Source organism: Mercenaria mercenaria, chromosome 5 (genome assembly GCF_021730395.1).
Source record: "Mercenaria mercenaria strain notata chromosome 5, MADL_Memer_1, whole genome shotgun sequence".
NCBI classification, from domain to species: Eukaryota; Metazoa; Mollusca; class Bivalvia; order Venerida; family Veneridae; genus Mercenaria; species Mercenaria mercenaria.
In genome coordinates, this window is record NC_069365.1 from 83972215 (window position 1) to 83992845 (window position 20631).

Here is a 20631-nt window from a genome sequence, read left to right on the forward strand (position 1 = left end):
TCTCATGATGATGAACAATTGTGCCAACTTTCATCAAAATCCCTCTGTGCATGAAGAAGATATGCTCCGGACAAAGTCATTCTTGAATTTGACCTTTGACCTCTAAGTGTGACCTTGACCTTAGACCTAGGGACCTGGTTCTTGCGCATGACACTCCGTCTTATGATGGTGAACAACTGTGCCAAGTTTCATCAAAATCCCTTCATGCATGTAGAAGATATGCTCCGGACAATGTCTGTGGACGCCGCCCGCCCGCCCGCCCGCCAGGGGCGTTCCCATAATACGTCCCGTTTTTCAAACTGGCGTATAAAAAGTTACAATATAAGTTATTTATAGTAACAACTAAGGGAAGTTAATCTTTAAAAAAAAAAGTCCACACAAAAATTTTTACCAGGTAGAGATTGGTCAAAATACACCTCAAAATTGGATGTAGCATGCATGTTGTACTACAGAAAAGTGGTCTCGACTTTTCCCTACGACTAGTAATGAAGAAGTTACAATATAAGCTATTTATAGTAACAACAAAGGGAAGTAATTCTAAAGAAAGGAACTGCGCAAGACACTTCCTCTCATGATGGTGTATAATTGTGCCAAGTTACATCAAAATCCCTCCATGCATGAAGAAGAAATGCTTCGGACAAAGTCATTCTTGTATCTGACCTTTGGCCTCTAAGTGTGACCTTGACCTTAGACCCAGGGACCTGGTTCTTGCGCACGAACACTTCGTCTCGTGGTGGTGAACATTTGTGCCAAGTTATATCAAAATCCCTCTATGCATGAAGAAGAAATGCTCCGGACAATGTTTTCATTCTTGTATCCTTTGACCTCTAAGTGTGACCTTGACCTTAGACCTAGGGACCTGGTTCTTGCACATGACACTCCGGCTCAAGGTGGTGAACATTTGTGACAAGTTATATGAAAATCCCTCTATGCATGAAGAAGAAATGCTCCGGACAAAATTTTCATTCTTGTATCTTTTGACCTCTAAGTGTGACCTTGACCTTAGACCTAGGGACCTGGTTCTTGCGCATGACACTCCGACTCATGGTGGTGAACATTTGTGACAAGTTATATGAAAATCCCTCTATGCATGAAGAAGAAATGCTCCGGACAAAGTTTTCATTCTTGTATCCTTTGACCTCTAAGTGTGACCTTGACCTTAGACCTAGGGACCTGGTTCTTGCGCACGACACTCCGTCTCATGATGATGAACAACTGTGCCAACTTTCATCAAAATCCCTCAATGAATGAAGAAGATATGCTCCGGACAAAGTTATTCTTGAATTTAACATTTGACCTCTAAGTGTGACCTTGACCTTAGACCTAGGGACCTGATTCTTGTGCATGACACTCCGTCTCATGATGGTGAACAACTGTGCCAAGTTTCATCAAAATCCCTCCATGCATGTAGAAGATCTATGCTCCGGACAAAGTCTGTGGACGCCGCCGCCCAACAGGGGCGTTCCCATAATACGTCCCGTTTTTCAAAATACCTTCAGCAACGACTGAGTAATGGACCAGATAAGAAACACAGCATGTTAACATTAACCTCTAATTGTAACTAGGAGTCTGGATCTTACGCATGACATATGGTCTCATTATGAGGAACATTTTTGCCAAGAATTAGGGAGGAGGGTGGGGGGCAGGATAATGAAACGGGGCACATCTGAGGAAACTGGAGCTGTCACTGGATTGTTTAATGATTCCAAGTGTGGAGGAAGATATTGCACAATAGCTTTAGACTGTGTCAAAAATATTAAGAAATACTTGATATATAGGGAACATATTTTGTTGTGACAATATTATGAAATTTACACATGAAATAAGTAAAAGGTTAGAAAATTACATGAAACCACTACATACAAACAGAATTGTTTAAAACCTGTAAAAAACCATCTTTAGTTAATTAAATTAATTAAATTTAGTGACAACTTAGATAGTCTGAAAGTGCAACAAAACATTAACCTGAACTTTCCAGAAAAAAGGGGGAATAATTCATGATATAAAATGTGCCAGAGTTATGCAACTTATATCATATGATATAGGTGATGATGCTGAACAATTACTTAAAGTTTGAATCAAATCCATTCTGTAATAACAGAGATGATGTGAAATTGCATCAAAACTCTGAAAAACCTGAAATTCAAAGTTAAAAATGGGGTATAATTCATGAAAAATTGTGCTTAGAGTTATGTACTTGTGTTTATAATGATTGGGGTGGTGATGATGTTGAACAATTAGTTAAAGTTTGAATCATATCCATCATTAATAACAGATATAGAGTGAAATGCACCTAAACTTTAACTGAAAATCTAAGTGGAAAGGCGGGATTTATAAATCATACAAATATTGGTGCAATGATATGGATCTTATGTCAGATGATGTGGGTGATGTGAGAAATAACCATACAAATTAGTACGAATCCGAAATCCGTCAAGTAAATAAGAGATAAGGAGAAGAAACCAAGAGGGCCATGATGGCATATATCGCTCACCTGTTTTCACTGCACTTAGGACAAGAGGTCCTCAGAAAAAATATCTAAGTCCAAAGGACAGGAACTACATTAAGGACTTTTCATGATTTCAGTGACAAGTTAAGGTTAAAAGGTTGGTCTGAGAGTCTTTAATGATCTCAGGTCCAAGATCATCTGGGTCAGGTGGGGTCAAAAAATAGGTCGGCCAGGTCAAATCAGAGATAATGTTGTTACAATTCTAGAGGCCACAGTATGACAAATCTTAATTATCTTCATGAAACTTGGTCAGAATGTTAATCTTTTGATCTTTAGTTCGTATCTGGGTCCACTAAATAAAATTAAAGGAAAATATGCTAGTTAACACTTAGAGGCCATATTATGACCATAATATATATCATAATAAAACTTGTTAATCTTGATAATTTTTAGACTTGTCTATTTTAAATCTTGGTTCAGGTGTTGGTCAGAAACTAGGTCATCAGGTCAAATCAAAAGATAAATCTTGGTTAACATTATAGAGGCCACATTAATGACTGTATCTTCCATGAACTTGGTCAGGAATGTTAATTCTTTATGTTCATTAGGTCAGCTTCGAATCTGGGTCATGTGGGGCACAAACTAGGTCACCAGTTAAAATCAAAATGAAATGCTTGTTATACACGCTAGAGGGTCACATTTATGACCATATCTTCACGTTAATATGGTCAGAAGGTTATACTTGGTGTTTTGGGGTCCTTGGTCAAAGGTCAAGGTCACATGGGATCTGAACAGTGCTAATGGTTTCGCTCAGTCAATAAATGGAGAAGGGTTTTCACTGACTTTAGTACATTGGTCTTGATGAGTAGATGCCCTATTGATTTTGGGGTCATGGGTTAAAAGGTCAAGGCCACAGGGACATGAACTTTAAAAATTGATTTTCTCTCATTAAATAGAGAAGGCATTCACCTAGTACCTGGAACTTCACAGGTTTAGTGGTCTTGAGTGGGTAGATGACTCCTAGTCCTCATTGATTTTGTGGTCACGGGTCAAATGTCAAGCTCACAGGGACCTGAACATTAAAAAATGGTTTCTGTAAAACTGGTGAAGGGGTTATAAACCTAGACTTGGAAACTTAATAGGTTTATTGGTCTTAATGTGGACATGACCTATTTGATTTTGAGGTCACTGGATCAAAGGTTCAAGATTCACAGGGACCTGAAAACTAAAACGTTGTTGCTTCTTATACATCTATGAATTTCAAGAATATGCAGAAACTGTTCATCTATTGCAGATGGTGAAGTCTCAAAGCGGAAAAGAAACGTGGACCTATCCTAACAACTTCAAAGGAGAACAGTATCTTGCATTGCATTTTTCTCGAAGGGATTGATTCAAACAAGCACATTTGACAAGAATCCCACTGAGGCAAGTTCTACAACAAGATACGGACTCCACCAATATATCGCCGTTTCTGAAAGGGACTTAATTTTGTTTTACGATCAAAAACTATGCAATAGTCATGAATAACCCTCCATTTAAAACAAAACATATGGAGAAGTAGTCCTTTCAATTCAAGTAAGAATTTAAGGTATGAGACGATTCTAATGACGACTATGGAATATGGAGAAGTATAATTTACTTGACATGTTTATGGAAAATAGAGGAATGTGCATTTTTTGTTTTTATTGGTGCTCATGAAGGCTTTGGTCATTGATAAGGCAGATAAGTTGATTTAATTCTTTGTTTTCAACAAAGAGAAAGTTGAAAAGAAAAGCATATTTTAGGAGAGTACTTAAAGATGTTATAGGAAAATAGTTGAGATAGATGTAAAATGCCCTTCTTATAGGGTTGCTAATTTAGGGGAAAATTAAATAAAAACATTAATCGACTCTTTTCGGGAATGATTGATGGATTTTATCTGTGCATTATTATAGGTCATCTCGCATTTTAAACACAGTTGGGGTTATAGGAATGGTCTCCTTGAGGACTCCTTTGACATTTATGAGCCATATAAACTCAAACCTAGCTGAAAGATTTTTAGCTAAACTTAGCACAAAGTGCTCAAAGGTGAGCTTTTGTGATCGCCCTGTGTCTGTCGTCGTCAACAATTTGACTGTTAACACTCTAGATGTCACAATTTTGGTCTAATCTTAATGATACTTGGTCAGAATGTTACGCGATAAAATCTTGTGACGTGTTCGAAATGGGTTCATCTGGGATCAAAGCTAGGGTCACGGTCTAAAATCAAAGGAAAAGCTTGTAAACACTCTTGAGGTCACAATTTTTGGCTCAATCATAATGAAACTTGGTAGAAATGTTACCCCAAATAAAATTAGGACGAGATGATTTTGTGTAATCGGGTTTTATAACTAGGTCAAGGTGAAATATAAAGCAAGGATGTGGACGGCTTAGATGGAGAAACAGCCGCAAAAATATTGGCAGGGCTCCAGATAAGATGGGATTAGTTGTAATATTTCGCTTTTTGAAATAATGCAAATACGCATGTGCGACATTTTAAGCGTATAAAAACGTTATAAGAAATTGCAGAAACTCTGAATGCCTATTTACTAGCGTAAACAAACTCTTGATCATCTTATGTCTTTACGTAACAAGCATAAGTCAGCATTCTAAGCACTGGTCGATCTAAGATTGTGAAATGTGGAACAACATACGCTCTTTAAACAAAGAAGAACGATCATTAAAACAGATTTAAAGCTATATTAGTATTGTACTTGTAAGCCCCAAAGTTAAACCCAAAGGAGACAAAAAAGCAAAAACTTGAATGCTGAATTTAAACTGAACTGCAAACAAATTCATGGGTGTGTTACACCTAATTATAAATTTATTTATGTTATAAAACCGTTTTCCTTTATTTGTTTTTTTACATTAACAAATTTTTCAGGAGTAATAGTACTCAAGTAAATTTCAGATTTTACCATTTTTGTGTACTCATCACAAATTATGATGAGTAAACACTTCATAGGGCAACAATATTATCTGGAGCCCTGTATTGGTTTTCATTGAAAAAGTGCAGTTGAGTTCAGGGGAAAAAAAGTTAGGATCTAGTTTGGAATTTCATTTTCTCAACTAAGTTGCAACCCTGAGAAACTGTATGACGGTAATATATGTTTGTACTGCTTATACAATACTTATCACATAATTGTGTTTTTACTGTGTAAGACTAGAAGATTGCAATGAAAGAACAGTATATTGCCATTTGGTATATTACTTTGAAAATATTTAACTGTATGCAAGTTTCTTGTGTGATTTTATTTTTTATTCAGTTCATCATGTTTAGTCTGTCTGAAAACCTAAGGTTGTCATTTCGTTTTCGAACACATAGGAAGCAAGGGATTTAAATATAAATTGTGACTTGAGCTTCCGAGAATGTGTTCAAACTTGATGATTCACTCTACTGGTACTTGAAAAAACAATTTTTTACGGTTCTAATATTTTCTCGGGTTACTTCAAAAAATGTTTCATTTAGTATGATTGTTATAGCATTTCATCCTTTAAGTAAATTTACATAAAGTATGTGTGAAGAGCTTTTGTAGGTAAAAAAGTGTATTTATATTGCAGGGCCTTCAACTGGGCCTCAGAAAGTTATAGCCACTTTTTTTTAGCTCAACAGAGCTGAAGGTCAGGGTGAGCTTTCTGATCACTCACCGTCCGGCGTCGGCGTCCCGTCCGTAAACTTTTACTTTTAATACGACATCTCCTCATTAAACCGCTAGGCCAATTTCATCAAAAATTCACATGAATGTTCCTTGGGTGAAGGCTGCTACAAAAAGTGTTCGAAGCAATGCATTCCATGCAGAAACGAAAGGAAAAACTTTTTAAAAATTTCTTCTCAAAACAAGAAAAGCCTAGAGCTTAGATATTTGGTTGTGAAGGCATTGCCTAGGGACCTCTTCCAAATTTGTTCAAATCATGTCCCCGGCGGTCAAAAATGACCCCGCCCCAGGGGTCACGTGATTTTACAGAGAAATCTTAAAAATCGTCTTTCAAAAACCAGAAGCCCTAGAGCTTAGATATTTGACATGTAGCATTGCCTAGTGGACCAACTCTAATAAAGTTGTTCAAATTGGACCCGCTCAGGGTACTTGATTTTCCATAGATTTCTATTGGGAAATATTCAAATTTTTGAAGAAAAATAAACCAGAAGGCTAGAGCTTAGATATTTGAATGTAGCATTGCCTAGTGGACATCTACAAAATGTGTTCAAATCATGACCCCAGGGTCAAAAATTGACCGCCCCAGGGGTCTGGATTTTAGATAGGAAATTCTTCAAAAATGGTTTTCTAAAAATAAACAGAGGCCTAGATCTTTCTTAGATATTGTCATGAAAGGCATGCCTAGTAGACTTCTGACAAAATTTGTTCAAATTCATGACCCAGGGTCAAATGACCCCCGCCCCATGGGGTTACTTTGATTGTACATAGAAAAATCTTCTAAATATTCTAAAATAAACCAGACGGCCTAGTGCCTAGATATTTGACATGTAGCATTGCTAGTAGACCTCTACAAACTTTGGTTCAAATTCATGACCCCCAGGTCAAAATTGACCCGCCCAGGGGTCACTTGATTTTATTTAGAAAATCTTCAAAGACTATTCTAAAAAATAAACAGAAGGCCTGATCTTAGATATTTGACTGTAGCATTGCCTAGTAGGATTCTACAAAATTTGTGCAAATCATAGACCCCGGGGGTCCATGAGCCCGCCCCCGGGGGTTACTGAAAATCCACCTGCGAATCTTCAAAAAAATTTCTAAAGATCATCAGTTTGACAGTTGAAACATGTAGTCATAATATCAGGTGCGCGATCCTGGGTTCATGACCCTCTTGTTTTAGAGAAAACTGCCAAATGGTAGCTGTTTGCTGGAAATTTTGCAACTTTCTTATTAAATTCTTGTAACCACTTCATTGGTGGAGCTTTTGTAAATGCTCTATTTCCTTCATGGGGTTATCCATCGGTCAACAATTTGTAAAAAATTTACTTCAAAAATCACGGGCATATTTACACCAAACGTAACAGGAATTATCCTTATTCTCGTTAGGTGACCCCCTACCAAAAATGTTTAAAGAATTCATTTCATTTTTGGAATTGTAATATGTCATTGTTTTTATTTGATATTACTGTCTACAATACAGAATATGTTTTACTGTAACATTTACATGAGGGGCATTATTTTATTGTATATAATTTTGAGCTCAAAGTTACGAAGATAAGGAGGGGCAATCTACCCGACCTGTCATTGGGTCTTTCCGCGGCCCCACTTAGTTGAAGTTTTTTACATTTCTTTTTTAGCTCCACCTGTACATAGTGACAAGGTGAGTTTGGTGATCACCCTTCGTCCGTCAGTGCGGACGTGCGCAACAATTTCTATGTCTGCACGACAATGGTTTTCATTATGATTTTATTTTAACCAAACTTGCCACAAACTGCATCACATAAGATCACGGTTCCTTTCTTGGAACTGGCCAGATCCATTATGGGTTTCCAGAGTTACGTGGCCCGGAAAGGCTCCAAAATTAGCTATTTGGACTTGTTGAACAATAGCAAGCTTTATTTTATGATTTGATTTTAACCAAAACTGGCAACAACTTGTATCACCGGTAGATCTTGATTCCTTTTCTGAACTGGCGAGACATTATTGGGTTTCGAGTTATGGCCCCTGAAAAGGGCAGAATTAGCTATTTTGACCTTGTTGCACAATGGCAGCATCATTTATGATTTATTATAACCAAACTTGCACAATACTTGTATCACATATGACTTGGTTCTTTCTTGAATGGCGAGATTCCATTATGGGTTTCCAGAGTGATGGCCCCTGAATGGGCCTGAATTAGCTATTTTGACATTGTCTGCACAATAGCAGCTTCATTTTGATTTGAATTTAATCAAACTTGCACAAAAAACTTGTGTTCACCATAAGATTCGTTTCCTTTCTTGAACCGGCCACTCGATCCCATAATGGGCTCCAGAGTTATGGCTGAAACGGGCAAAATTAGCTATTTTGACTTGTCTGCACAATAGCAGCTTCATTTATGATTTGATTTTACCAAAACTTGCAAAACTTGTATCACATGGAAATGTTACAGAGCACATGTTTCGGATGACTTTCTTTAAGGGCAAGGTCACAACCTTAGGGGTCAAGTCAATGGTCATGTGACTTTGTTTTCTGTGTATATTGCCCTGCATTGCGGTGCTCTTGTTTTCTTTGCTAATCCTTTTTATACCGCCGTTTGAAAAACGGGACGTATTATGGGAAACGCACTGGTGGGCGGGCGGCGTCCACAGAGACTTTTCTCCGGGTATAGATCTTCTACATGCATGGAGGGATTTTGATGAAAAACTTGGCACAGTTGTTCACCATCATGAGACGGAGTGTCGTGCACAAGAACCAGGTCCTTAGGTCTAGGTCAAGGTTCACACTTAGAGGTCAAAGTCTAATTCAAGAATGACTTTCGTCGGGAGCTATCTTTTCATTCATGGAGGGATTTTGATGGAAAGTTGCGCAAATTGTTCATCATCATGTAGCGGAGGGTCTTGGCAAGAAACCAGGTCCCTAGGTCTAAGGTCAAGGTCACACTTAGAGGTCAAAGGAATACAGAATGAAAAACTTTGTCCAGAGCATATCTTCTTCTTGCATATAGGGATTTGAGTTATTGTCACAAATTTCACACCATGAGGCGGAGTGTCAGCGCAAGAACCATGCCATAGGTCTAAGGTCAAGGTCACACTTAGAGGTCATCAAAAGAAGAAATTCAAATTCAAGAATGCTTTGTCCGGAGCATAATCTTCTCTTGCACTGAGGGATTTGATGAAAAGTTGGCACAATTGTTATCATCATGAGAAGGAGTGTCATGCGCAAGGAGAACCAGGTCCCGAGGTCTTAAGGTCAATGGTCACACGTTGAAGTGTCAAAGATAACAAGATGAAAACTTTTTCCGGGAGCATTTTTCTTCTATGCATAGAGGAATTTTCATATAAGTTGTCACATATGTTCACCATCATGAGCCGGAGTGTCCATGTGCAAGAACCTGGTCTCTCTAGGTCTAAGGTCAAGGTCACACGTAGAGGTCAAAGGATACAAGAATGAAAATTGTCCGGAGGCATTTCTTTTTCATGCATAGGAGGGATTTTTATTATAACTTGGCTCAATTATCACCACCTCGAGACGAGTGTCTGCGCAGAACCAGGTCCCTTAGGTCTTAGGTCAAGGGTCCACTTAGAGGGCCAATGTCAGATACAAGAATGGACTTTGTCCGGAGCATTCTTCTTATGCAAGGAGGGACTGTTGATGTAACTTGGCACAATTATACACCATCATGAGAGAAGTGTCATGACAGTTTCTTTCTTTAGATTACTTCCCCTTTGTTGTTACTGTAAATTGCTATATTGTAACTGCGGCATTACTAGTAGTAAGGAAAAGCGTGACAATTTTCTTGTAGTATACAACATGCATGCTAATCAAATTTTGAGGTGTATTTGACAAATCTCTTCCTGGTTAAATAGTTTTGTGACTTACAATTTTTTTTTGGATTTTCTTTTTTTTTTTGGATTTTTTTTTTTAAGATTTAACTTCCCTTAGTGGTTACTACAAATAACATATATTGTACTTGGTTTATAATTGACCGTAGGATTAACAAGACACTTTTCTGTGGTACAACATAGCTGTACTTTCAATTTTAGGTGGAATTTTTTAGGTATCTTTACCTGGTAAGGAGTTTTGGTGTTGATTTAGACAAACAGAAGAATTACAATAATCACTACCACAAACTTAAAATTCCATTTGCAAAGACTGGTCTAGTGTAAAGAAAATTTGCTGTGACGGGCGTATATTGTGACATTCTGGCACTTTGTTTATTATGTTAGACTTTTGTTTATTATTATTATGTTCATAAGTATTTGTTTTTGGTATTTTTTTAATAAAGATATTTTATAATATGTGTTGAAAATTTTCAGTTGAATTTTGTATTTTTTGCAAATGATATTAAGTTGGCATTTGTCATATATTACGAACAATATTCCAAAGTATACAGATTCTTATTCCGTTTCACATTGTTCATATTTGGATATTTTTCAAATGCGTACAAACAAATCCAGACAAACAGAAAAAAATTCTCAAATTGTAATTTTTTTTAAATTAAATTTTCTTTTTCTTTTTCTTCATTGGTTCGTACGTACGAAACAAATGAATTAAGAGGAAATGAAAAAGAATTTAATTACAATTTGGAAAATGTTGTTAGTCTTGAACCAAAATTGCAAATTGATTTTTTTTTTTAAAGTTAATTCTTTTTCATTTCTTCATTTGTTCATACGTTCGTACAAATGCAGGATGCTCATTTGTCCAAATGATTGTGATTGAAAAAAAAATTTTTAAATGCAGTTTGGAATTGTTCGTAGTCCGAACAAATCTGGGTCTCTGTTCGAACAGAATGTATCAGAATTGAAAAAAATAATATGGAAGGATTTGTCGTATTCGAGAAAATTCCAAATGCTTCTTTTTAAGACATAAGAATTCTTTTTCAGTTCTCTCTTTTGTTCGTACATATGCAACAAATGATAGTGAGGAAATGAAAAATAATTTTTTAAAGCAGTTTGGTATTTTGTTCGTACGTCCGAACAAATCTGGGCTATTTGAACTGAATTTCAGAATTGAAAAAATATGGACAGGATTTGTTCATACGTCGAAACAAAATTCCAAATGCATTTTTAAAGAATAAATTCTTTTTCAGTTCTCTCATTTGTTCGTACGTCAGCCGCACCCCACGTTGTCGTATGTACGAACAATTGATAGTGAGAAATGAAAGAATTTTTAAACTGTTGGGAATTTTGTTCGTACGTCGAACAAATCTGGGTTGTTCGACAGAATATCAGAATTGAAAAATAATATGGACAGGGTTTTGTTCGAACAGAATATCAGAATTGAAAAAATAATATGGACAGGATTTTTCGTACGTCCTGACAAAATTCAAAGTTTGCATTTCTTTTTAAGAAATAAATCTTTTTCAGTTCTCTCATTTGTTCGTACGTACGAACAAATCCAGGGTCGTTCGTTTCGTACGAACAAATGTTAGTGAGAAATGAAAAAGAACTTTTAAAGCCGCTTGGAATTTGTTCGTACGTTCCGAAACAAATTGGGCTCTGTTGAACAGAATATCAGAATTGAAAAAATATATGGGACAGGATTTGTTCGTACGTACGAACAAAATTTCCAAATTGCATTTTTTAAGAAATAAATTGTTTTTCGTTCTCTCATTTTGTTGTACGTACGAACAAATCAGACTGTTTCGTAGTACGAACAACTGGGGGTTAGTGCGAAATGAAAAGAAATTTTAAGCCAGTTTGGAATTTTATTTCGTACGTCCGACCAAATCTGGGGCTGTTTGAACAGATATCAGATGAAAAATATTATGGACAGGATTTGTCCGACAAATCTGGGCTGTTTGAACGAATATCAGAATTGAAATAATAATATGGACAGGATTTGTTATAGTACGAACAAAATCCATATTGCATTTTTTTTTTAAGGATTAAATTCTTTTTCAAGTTCTCTCATTTGTTGTACGTACGAACAAATCCGGCTGTTCAAGCGCATTACGACAAATGATAGTGTGAGAAATGAAAAAGACATTTGTAAAGCTATTTTGGAATTTTGTTCGGACGTACGATAAAACAAACCTGAGCTGTTTGAACAGCATGTCAGAAACTGAAAAATATACGAATATGGATTATTGTTCTATGTCGAACAGCCAGGATTTGTTCGTACGTCGAACAAAATTCCAAATTGCATTGAAAAATGTGAGAAATGAACAGAATTTGTAAATTTTATTTGGAATTTTGTTCGTAGATAAACAAAATTTAGACTTTCTGTTGCTGTGGTCTGCGATTTCTTCAATTTTTGCTGTGATTTTCACCGGTAAAAAGCCATTATAGCGGCAAAAAAGCGGGACAGACGTAGATCCTCTTTTATTCCGGAAGCAGATATTTCCTTGATCTGATATTTTTGAAAGTTTGATACGTTATATATAATAATCTAAATACTTTTGTTCAGTATACATAGAAAGTAAATTTCGATCAATAACCGATTGCAAGAAGTTAGAACAAATATCATAAACTGGTCAGTACATTTAAGTCTGTAAGCCGTTTTCTAAAACTAATTGGTTAGGCATTTATATGGCTTCTTGTTTTCGATGTAATAGTCCCAATTGTTCCCCTCATTTTTTTCTCGTGGAAAAGCAGGCAACAGCACCCCTACTTCAGTTTCCCTATCCCTAACATTCAACTTTTTAAAGATGAAAAACAGAGGTTTCACTTTATCCCATGTAAGACTTTCTACTTTAGTACAACTATGTTAGAATCAAATAGTTATTTCAGTAAGATCTGAACTTATTATTTGCTTAATATGCGGATGCGCAAAAAACATGCCGTTTTTAAAGAGAAATAGTGTTTGTAATTTTAATGAAAAATAGTTTGAAACGAGAATGATATAAGGGAAAGAAAAACTAGTTAGACAAGAAAACAATGGTACTGAGTTTCGATCTTTCTTGAAAGTTTCCATTATTGATACAGAAGGCTGAGCATACAGACTTTACCACAAACGTCTTTTAGTTAGCTTTTAACAAATATGATAGATTAATATGACAAAAAAGAAACTTGGAACATCCACGAAAAACAGAGTTTTAAATCTTAAACCTCATCACCAATTTTCTCAGTACAAAAAGGGCATTTTTAAAATATGTATGAGAGAGCTATGGCTATTTGCCTAATACTAAAATCACCTGCAAATGATAACGTGTTAAGAGCTAAAAAGGCTATAAATCTTAAAGCATTAAAGAAACATGACCTACGCAAAATATTTAACCACGAAATACTAAATACTAAACTACTAATTTCTAATGAATAGATATAATTCTGACAAATAGCCTCAGACAGTTATCGTTCCTGGTATGCTGGATTCCAGCTAGCTAACCAGTTCGTACAAGAAGTAACAAGCCGCAAAAATGGTTTTGTTTTTATTTCCCTGTTCGTTACTACTTGTCGTAAGCGGTAAAATACTGCAAACAACAAAAAGGAATAACAATTTATAAAATATCTAAAACATACATGGAGTTTTTCATATCTAAACTGTTTGCATTTCTATGAAAAAAATGTGACAGAGAACATTACACAATAATCCTACTAAAATACTGTCCGGGAAGGTAAATTGCTAATATGGATTTTAAGAAAGGGAATAAACATTAGAACAGTAACTATTCTTTACATTTAATTGAAAAAAATAAATAATGAAAAGCGTCGAAAAGTAGCTCTTTCGTTTTGGATCTGTTGGACTTATTCATGCTCTCAGAAAAGCTCTCATAAACAGTGTATATTTCAAATATATCAAATGTTTCTGTAAGTGTATTTATATTAGCGCATACGCCTGGAATTGAGGAGTTACGGATCTATTTGGCGCGTAGTTGTATTAGCGCAGTAATCACCAAGCGTAAATTATGGTATTGTAATGAAATCGACAAGCAGCACATAAAAATGCATAGTCTACAGTATGACATATAATCTACATTCGTTTTTGATTAGTGTTATCTGTATGCTGTAAATTTGTACACGTACCACAGTAAGAATTGCTGATAATTGTTTGTTTTAAATTTGCAACTTGGTTTTCAATGCGTATAATGGTATATGTTAAGATTGTTATTTGCGATACTGGACAAATGGCAATTACTCCGAGGTGTTATACACATGTTTATGGAAGTGGTAGGAAAAAGCAGCTTTAATTTACAAATTGGATATGACTTTTGTACAAATATTCCACAGGTTAATTATTCTATTCAAAACATTTTGCCGACTAATAGTTAGAAATGCAGTTATTGTCGTCGTAATTTACACAATTCGTACATTTGTATCTATATTTCTCTGTGTTCTGTTGCATTGTGATAATGTTATTTTCATACTATAAATAGCCACTTTTTTAAAGCCTTTCATTTCAGTCTATTATTAGTGTAGACATGATTTAGCACATGCCCGATCCAGCAATAGCGCGAAAAATTAGTACTCGCTTAATATTTAAAAACATTTACAGTATTAGTTCTAAATTTTATTAGCTCGCACTATACGAAGTATAAGGAGCGCTATCCTACTCGCTCGGTGTCGGCGTCGGCGTCGGCGTCTTTTCCGCGTCCCCACCTTGGTTAAAGTTTTGTGCACTGTCTTTTTTTCAAGATATTCTCTGTAATTACTTGATGGATTTGATTCCAATTTGATTCCCGCTTTTCCTTAGAATTTCAGTTTAAAAGTTTGATGTGCCCTATCTCTCTCCCTCTTGTTATTACTGAATGGATTTGATTCAAACTTAAATAGTTGTCAGCATATCACCCCATATATGACCACAAGATGATAACTCTGCCCACCATTTTTTCATGATTATTCTCCTTTTTACTTAGAAGTCAGGTTAAAGTTTTGGTGCACCTTTCACTCCTACTTGTTATTACTGAATGGATTTGATTCAAATTAAAATGAGTTGTTCAGATCATCACCCACATCATATGACACAAAGATGCATAACTATGCCACCATTTTTTCATAATTTATTCTCCTTTTTTACTTAGGAAATTTCAGGTTAAGTTTTGGTGCACTTTCATCACCTTGTTATTACTGAATGGATTTGAGTCAACTTAAAAATAGTTGTTCGCATAATCACCCACATCATTGACACAAGATGTATAACTCTGGCACAATTTTTTATGAGTATTCCCTTTTTACTTAGAATTTCAGGTTTTAAAGTTTTAGGACTTTCACCTATCTTGTTATTCCTGAATGGATCTGATTCAAACTTAAACAATTGTTCAAACATCATTACCCCTTATCATATGATGCAGGTGGATAACTCTGGGAGGGACAAATTTTTCATGATTATTTCCCCTTTTTTACTTAGAATTTTAGGTTAAGTTTTGATGCACTTTCACTCTGTCTCTGTAATACTAAATGAATTTGATTCAAACTTAAAATAGTTGTTCAACATCATCGCCCACACCATATGACGCAAGGTGCATAACTCTGGCACCAATTTTTTATTAATTATTCCCCCTTTTTACTTAGAATTTTAGGTTAAAGTTTTGATGCACTTTCACTCTGTCTCTGTTATTACTGAATGGATTTGATTCAAACTTAAAATAGTTTTAGGCGGCTGAACAAATGTCAGCTCTTTGGTTTATTCTGTACTCGAATGTTTTTTATCAAGGGCTTTATACAAGTTATTTGTTATGCCTGCTTAACAATTGTAGAAATTGCATTACAGTTTCTACCATATATGTTTCGATAAACTAAATACTTGTTTCATTGTTAAGCCGGCCCGCCGAACAAAGGTAAGCTCTTTTAATTATTTCTGTATAGAACTGTTTTATATCAAGTGCTTTATCACGATGTTAATTTGTTATGCCAGCTTAACAATTGTAGAAATGCATTCAGTTCTTACATATATGTTTCGATAAAGCGAATATGTTTCATTGTTAAGCCGGCGAAACAAATGTAAGCTCTTTTAATTACTTCTGTATGAGAAACTGTTTTATATCAAGTTGCTTTTATCACGAGTTAATTTGTTATGCCTTAACAATTTGTAAGAAAAAAGCATTATGGTTTTACCATATTTGTTTTGATCAAATAAACATAGTTTCATTGTTAAGCCGTCCGAACAATGTAAGCTTCTTTTAATTTTTTCTGCATTGACTGTATTATATCAAGTGCTTTATCACAAGTTAATTTGTTATGCCAGCTTAACAATTTGTAAGAAATGCATTATAGTTTCTACCATATATGTTTCGATAAACTAAACATGTTTCATTGTTAAGCCGGCCAAACAAATGTTAGCTATTTATTTATTTCTTTAATTAATTCGTTATGCCAGCTTAACAAATTGTAAGAAGTGCATGGTCTCTACCATATTTGTTTCAGTATTTCAAGATACTGTGTATGTCTCTTTGTTAAGCCGGCCGAACACATTTTAGCTCTTTACTGCATGTTTCGAAAATAAGGCTTCCACCAGAATGATTCTGTCTTATTGCTAACATCGCTGTTACATCGATGTTGTGATAAGATTATGTTAAGCGGCTTAACGATTCTTGAGCTAACTTGTCTTTAGGCTCTCGAAATATAATTTTACAACTAGAAAAATTCCGCTTGCGATCAAATCCTGTTTAAGAAAGATTTAAAAAGACTGGTAAAATTTTTCATGATATGATTTTGTTAGGCAGCATAACAATTATATTGTTACAGATAGTTATTGTTAAGCTGGCTTCTTAACAGTTGGTAACCGAAACACTAACATTTAGCTCAGTTGTTATGTGGCTTAACCAAATGATATAAATTATGTATAATTAATGTCTATGTTGGTTATTAGATTTTCAAGATTAAATGACTTTTAATTTAATTGAAATAAACTATTTAAAAAGTATACGCTGTTTGTTGTTGTCTTTTATCATCAGAGGTAAAATAAGGTCATTTATTTCGCAGGGGTATAATTGGCCATATTTTGGATATTTTAATTGGGAATTTGGACATTCCCTTTTAAAAATGACAGCGTTACCTCGTAAATAAACAATATTTTCTTTAATATGTGAAATAAATCTATAAGTCTATGTGTTGTTGTTGTTAATTATTTGCCAATCATTCTAGAGATCCAGGCGGGCTGATTTAGGAATTTCTTAGTTTGTCAAACATTTCAATATCATATTTTATGTAAAACGTTGTATTTTTAATAATGCACTCATTGGTTGCCATTCATAAAACAATTTTTATGTCCATATGCCGGGTCAGTGTTTAATTTTACAACATCCGGATAATGACGTTGCAACATTTCTCCTGTTTATCAAACGCGCAGAACTACCTTCTGACTACAAGTTAAATGAGAAGTTTGCTTTACAATAGAATGTTTGGAAGGCAATTTGTTTGGTAAATCAGCACTTGAAAACAAACTTTGAACAGATATAAACGGTGAATCGGGAACAAATAGCAACTCCTATGCTGTATCAGAAATGTAGGAATAAGGTCAAAAAGAAAACAACATTTTATCGGTGGTATTGGAGAATTTGCAAGAGCTCCGCAAAGCGAAGCAATATACTTTCGTAGTTACAGGAAGGAAATTTAAAGAAAAATTGTTTGGGTATGTGTTTCCGTGGTGGTATGTTATATGACGGTGATTGAGAGGCTGAGAATTTTGTGCAGCGAAGATAATGGTATATTAAGGCAAAACATGGAGCGGGATGGGGAGGTGTCAATGGATGTGTATTAATATGTGTGTTTAGAGTAATGTTGATTTAGTCCTTAAATAGTCTTTTCACCACTCACTTGTATTCAAATAAATTAAATTCCTTTTAGTCGATACGATGAACAGTTTTTAAATTGTATTCTGGACACAAAATTCAGAGGATATTTTTGATATTGTGTGACCATGATCATGTTTTACCGACCTTGTACATGCATTCTTTACGTCGTCTCATAGCCAGTTAAGCCCGCCCGCTTAGCTCAGTAGGTAGAGCCTTGGTCTACGGATCGCGGGGTCGTGAGTTCGATCCTCGGGCGGGGCGTATGTCTCGTTGACTTTTTGATATAAACGACAATTGTGTCTGAAATCATTAGTCCTCACCTCTGATTCCCTGTGGGGAAGTTGCGTACTTGCGGAGAAGGTTTGTATGGTTTAGAATCCAGGAACATGGTTTAGATAACTGCCCGCCGTTACATGACTGAAATACTGTCGAAAAATGGCGTTAAACCCAAAACAAACAAACAAACATAGACAGTTACATATAATAAAGTTTGAAGTCAATATCTTAATGACCATTGAATGGTAATTAAGTTATGCGCTTGACATACATATGATTGAAATATTTGACTTGTATCAGTCAGAATAGATCTTGGTGGTTTTACATTTTTTGCAAACGGCGTTTACAACAGACGATTGTACATTTATTACTGTTTTCTCGCATAAACTGCAGCTTGAAAACAAGTTTATCTGTACTACGTGTCGCTATATCCTACGACTTGAGCAGCTGTCGAGAGAGCAGAAGCAGAAATGTACGTTCTGCTTGTCGAATTTATAGATATATTCACAATTGTACCAGGTACAACTGACTTTGAAGAACATAAGACTGAATTGATTGATGAGACACCGATACGTGTTAGATAGTACACTTTATATTACGCAAAGAGAAGGAGAAAATCCTCTCCTAACTCCACATATATAAAATGGGGTCTAGAACAAGCAAGCAAGGCTAGATTACAACTCACGGTTGTTCTTGTTGAAAACGAATGAATCATATAACGCTTTTGTATAGCTTCAGCGCTAATTCTATCACGAGGTTCGGACCGGAACTAGTGGTAACATAGAGGACATTTGCGGACGTTGCAAGGAAACTACATACTTTACACAGATAACTAAAAAGGGTTATTTGCAGATCAAAGAGAAGAAATGACAGCTTTTCGACTCCAGAGGTAGTCACCAGATACGAAATGTGCCGTTTGGGGTGATAAATTCTGGGGCAACATTCAATCGAATGATGATAAAGTTGTTGGCTGGAAGAAAAGGTTAAGATAACTACGTGGACGATGTCCTTGGACATACCATAACCTGGGAGAGACACGTAACGATGTGAACAAATATATTCACCAGAATACGGGTGGCAAGACTTACAGTAAAGCCATCGAAATGTATGATTGGGTAGGGAAGTATTTCGTTTACTGGGTACATTGTAGGTAATGGCATGATGCTAATGGAAGAAGATAATTTGGACAAGATACGTAATGCTGAGAGGCCATAAACCAAGAAGCAACTTACGTCATTCCTTGGTTTTGTGGGCTACTATTGGCAATTCATCGGGTCCGCCGCAGAGATTGCCGCCCCTTTGACAGACCTTACAAAGAAAGGTCAACCGAAGAACGTTTGCCAGACTTCTCCAAACAATTTGTCTTGCAGTGCGATGCTTTGGATACTGGGGTTGGAGCAGCGCTTCTACAAAGGTTCGATGACGGATTTGTTCCTATTGCATATGCAAGCAGGCAAGCAGGACGCTTTTGAAACGGGGGAAGAACTACTCAGTAACAGAAAAGGAATGCCTAGCTATGGTTTTTAGAATCAAGAAATTCCGCAACTACTTTGTATGGATCTAACAGTTTGAACTGAAAACAGAATCATGCATCTTTGACCTGCATTCAAGCCTGTAAGTTGAAAGCGGTCCCATATGAGTTTGGCATTTTTTTGCAAGAAACTACAAGTTTAATTGAGGCTGTCAAAGGTACAGACAACGTCTGTGCATATTACCTGAGTAGACTTGATACCTGAGGGATTCGTATTGAATTATTCTTTGTATTAGGAAAACAGTTGAGTGTTTTCTTGATTGGGGGGCTGTCCGAATAATTCTTTGTTGCTTGTTGCAAAAGGGCGTTAAACCAGAAGTTGTAAATTTCTACTGTATACTAGCTTAAACTGCAGCTGAAAACAAGTGTATCTGTATCTATGTGTCGCTATATTATACGGCATGTTAAACCTCGCTGATAAAATAATGACTACAATATATAGAGAGGGAGTGGGCAAAAAAGGACAGGAGAGATGTTGACAGGTAAATTGAAATTTTACACAATTTTATGAGAGTTTATATGTTTTGGTCACACTTTAGCGAGAGAAAGTCGCATATTGTACATGCAGTTATAAAGTGTGTCAGAGTCAATTGGTGGCTTGATTTTTGAAGGAGAGATTTTTTCTATATTTACTGGTGGCGTACATTTCATTGTACATAATTGTTGATTTGCTCGGCGAATATTTTGGTTGTTTGATTGTTTAATTGTGGTTTTGCTTGAAGTTGATACTTTGGTTGTTGGCGGTTGAAATGTAGTATTGTTTTGTGAATTTAAAGTTTATAATTTGGTTGGTTGTTTGAATTTGTGTGTTGATGGGTTGTTTTGTGTTTTATTGAGGTGTTTTAAATTGATTTACAGGGTTGGTGTTTGTTGTTGCGAATTATATATATTTGGACAGAGTTTTGCAGATTATTTGTGGTTTTTAATGTTTCATGTGAATGCTTGTGCTGGCCGAGATAAAGTATTGGAATATTGCGATATTTTGTATATCATTTGTAACTGTGTATATGAGTAAGCTTGACGGAAAGCGGTGTGCAAATTAGTATGTTTG

At 35.7% G+C, this 20631-nt stretch overlaps 1 protein-coding gene across 1 annotated transcript; it reads left to right on the top strand.

Annotated features, from left to right (window-relative positions):
- Positions 1 to 2747: 2747 nt before the first annotated feature.
- On the top strand, positions 2748 to 20247 carry LOC128557391 (uncharacterized). The gene is made up of 3 exons (XM_053544727.1): positions 2748 to 2825; positions 3744 to 3805; positions 20157 to 20247. Exons 1-3 carry the CDS (start codon positions 2748 to 2750, stop codon positions 20245 to 20247), a joined length of 231 nt encoding a protein of 76 aa, XP_053400702.1.
- The last annotated feature ends 384 nt before the right edge of the window (positions 20248 to 20631 follow it).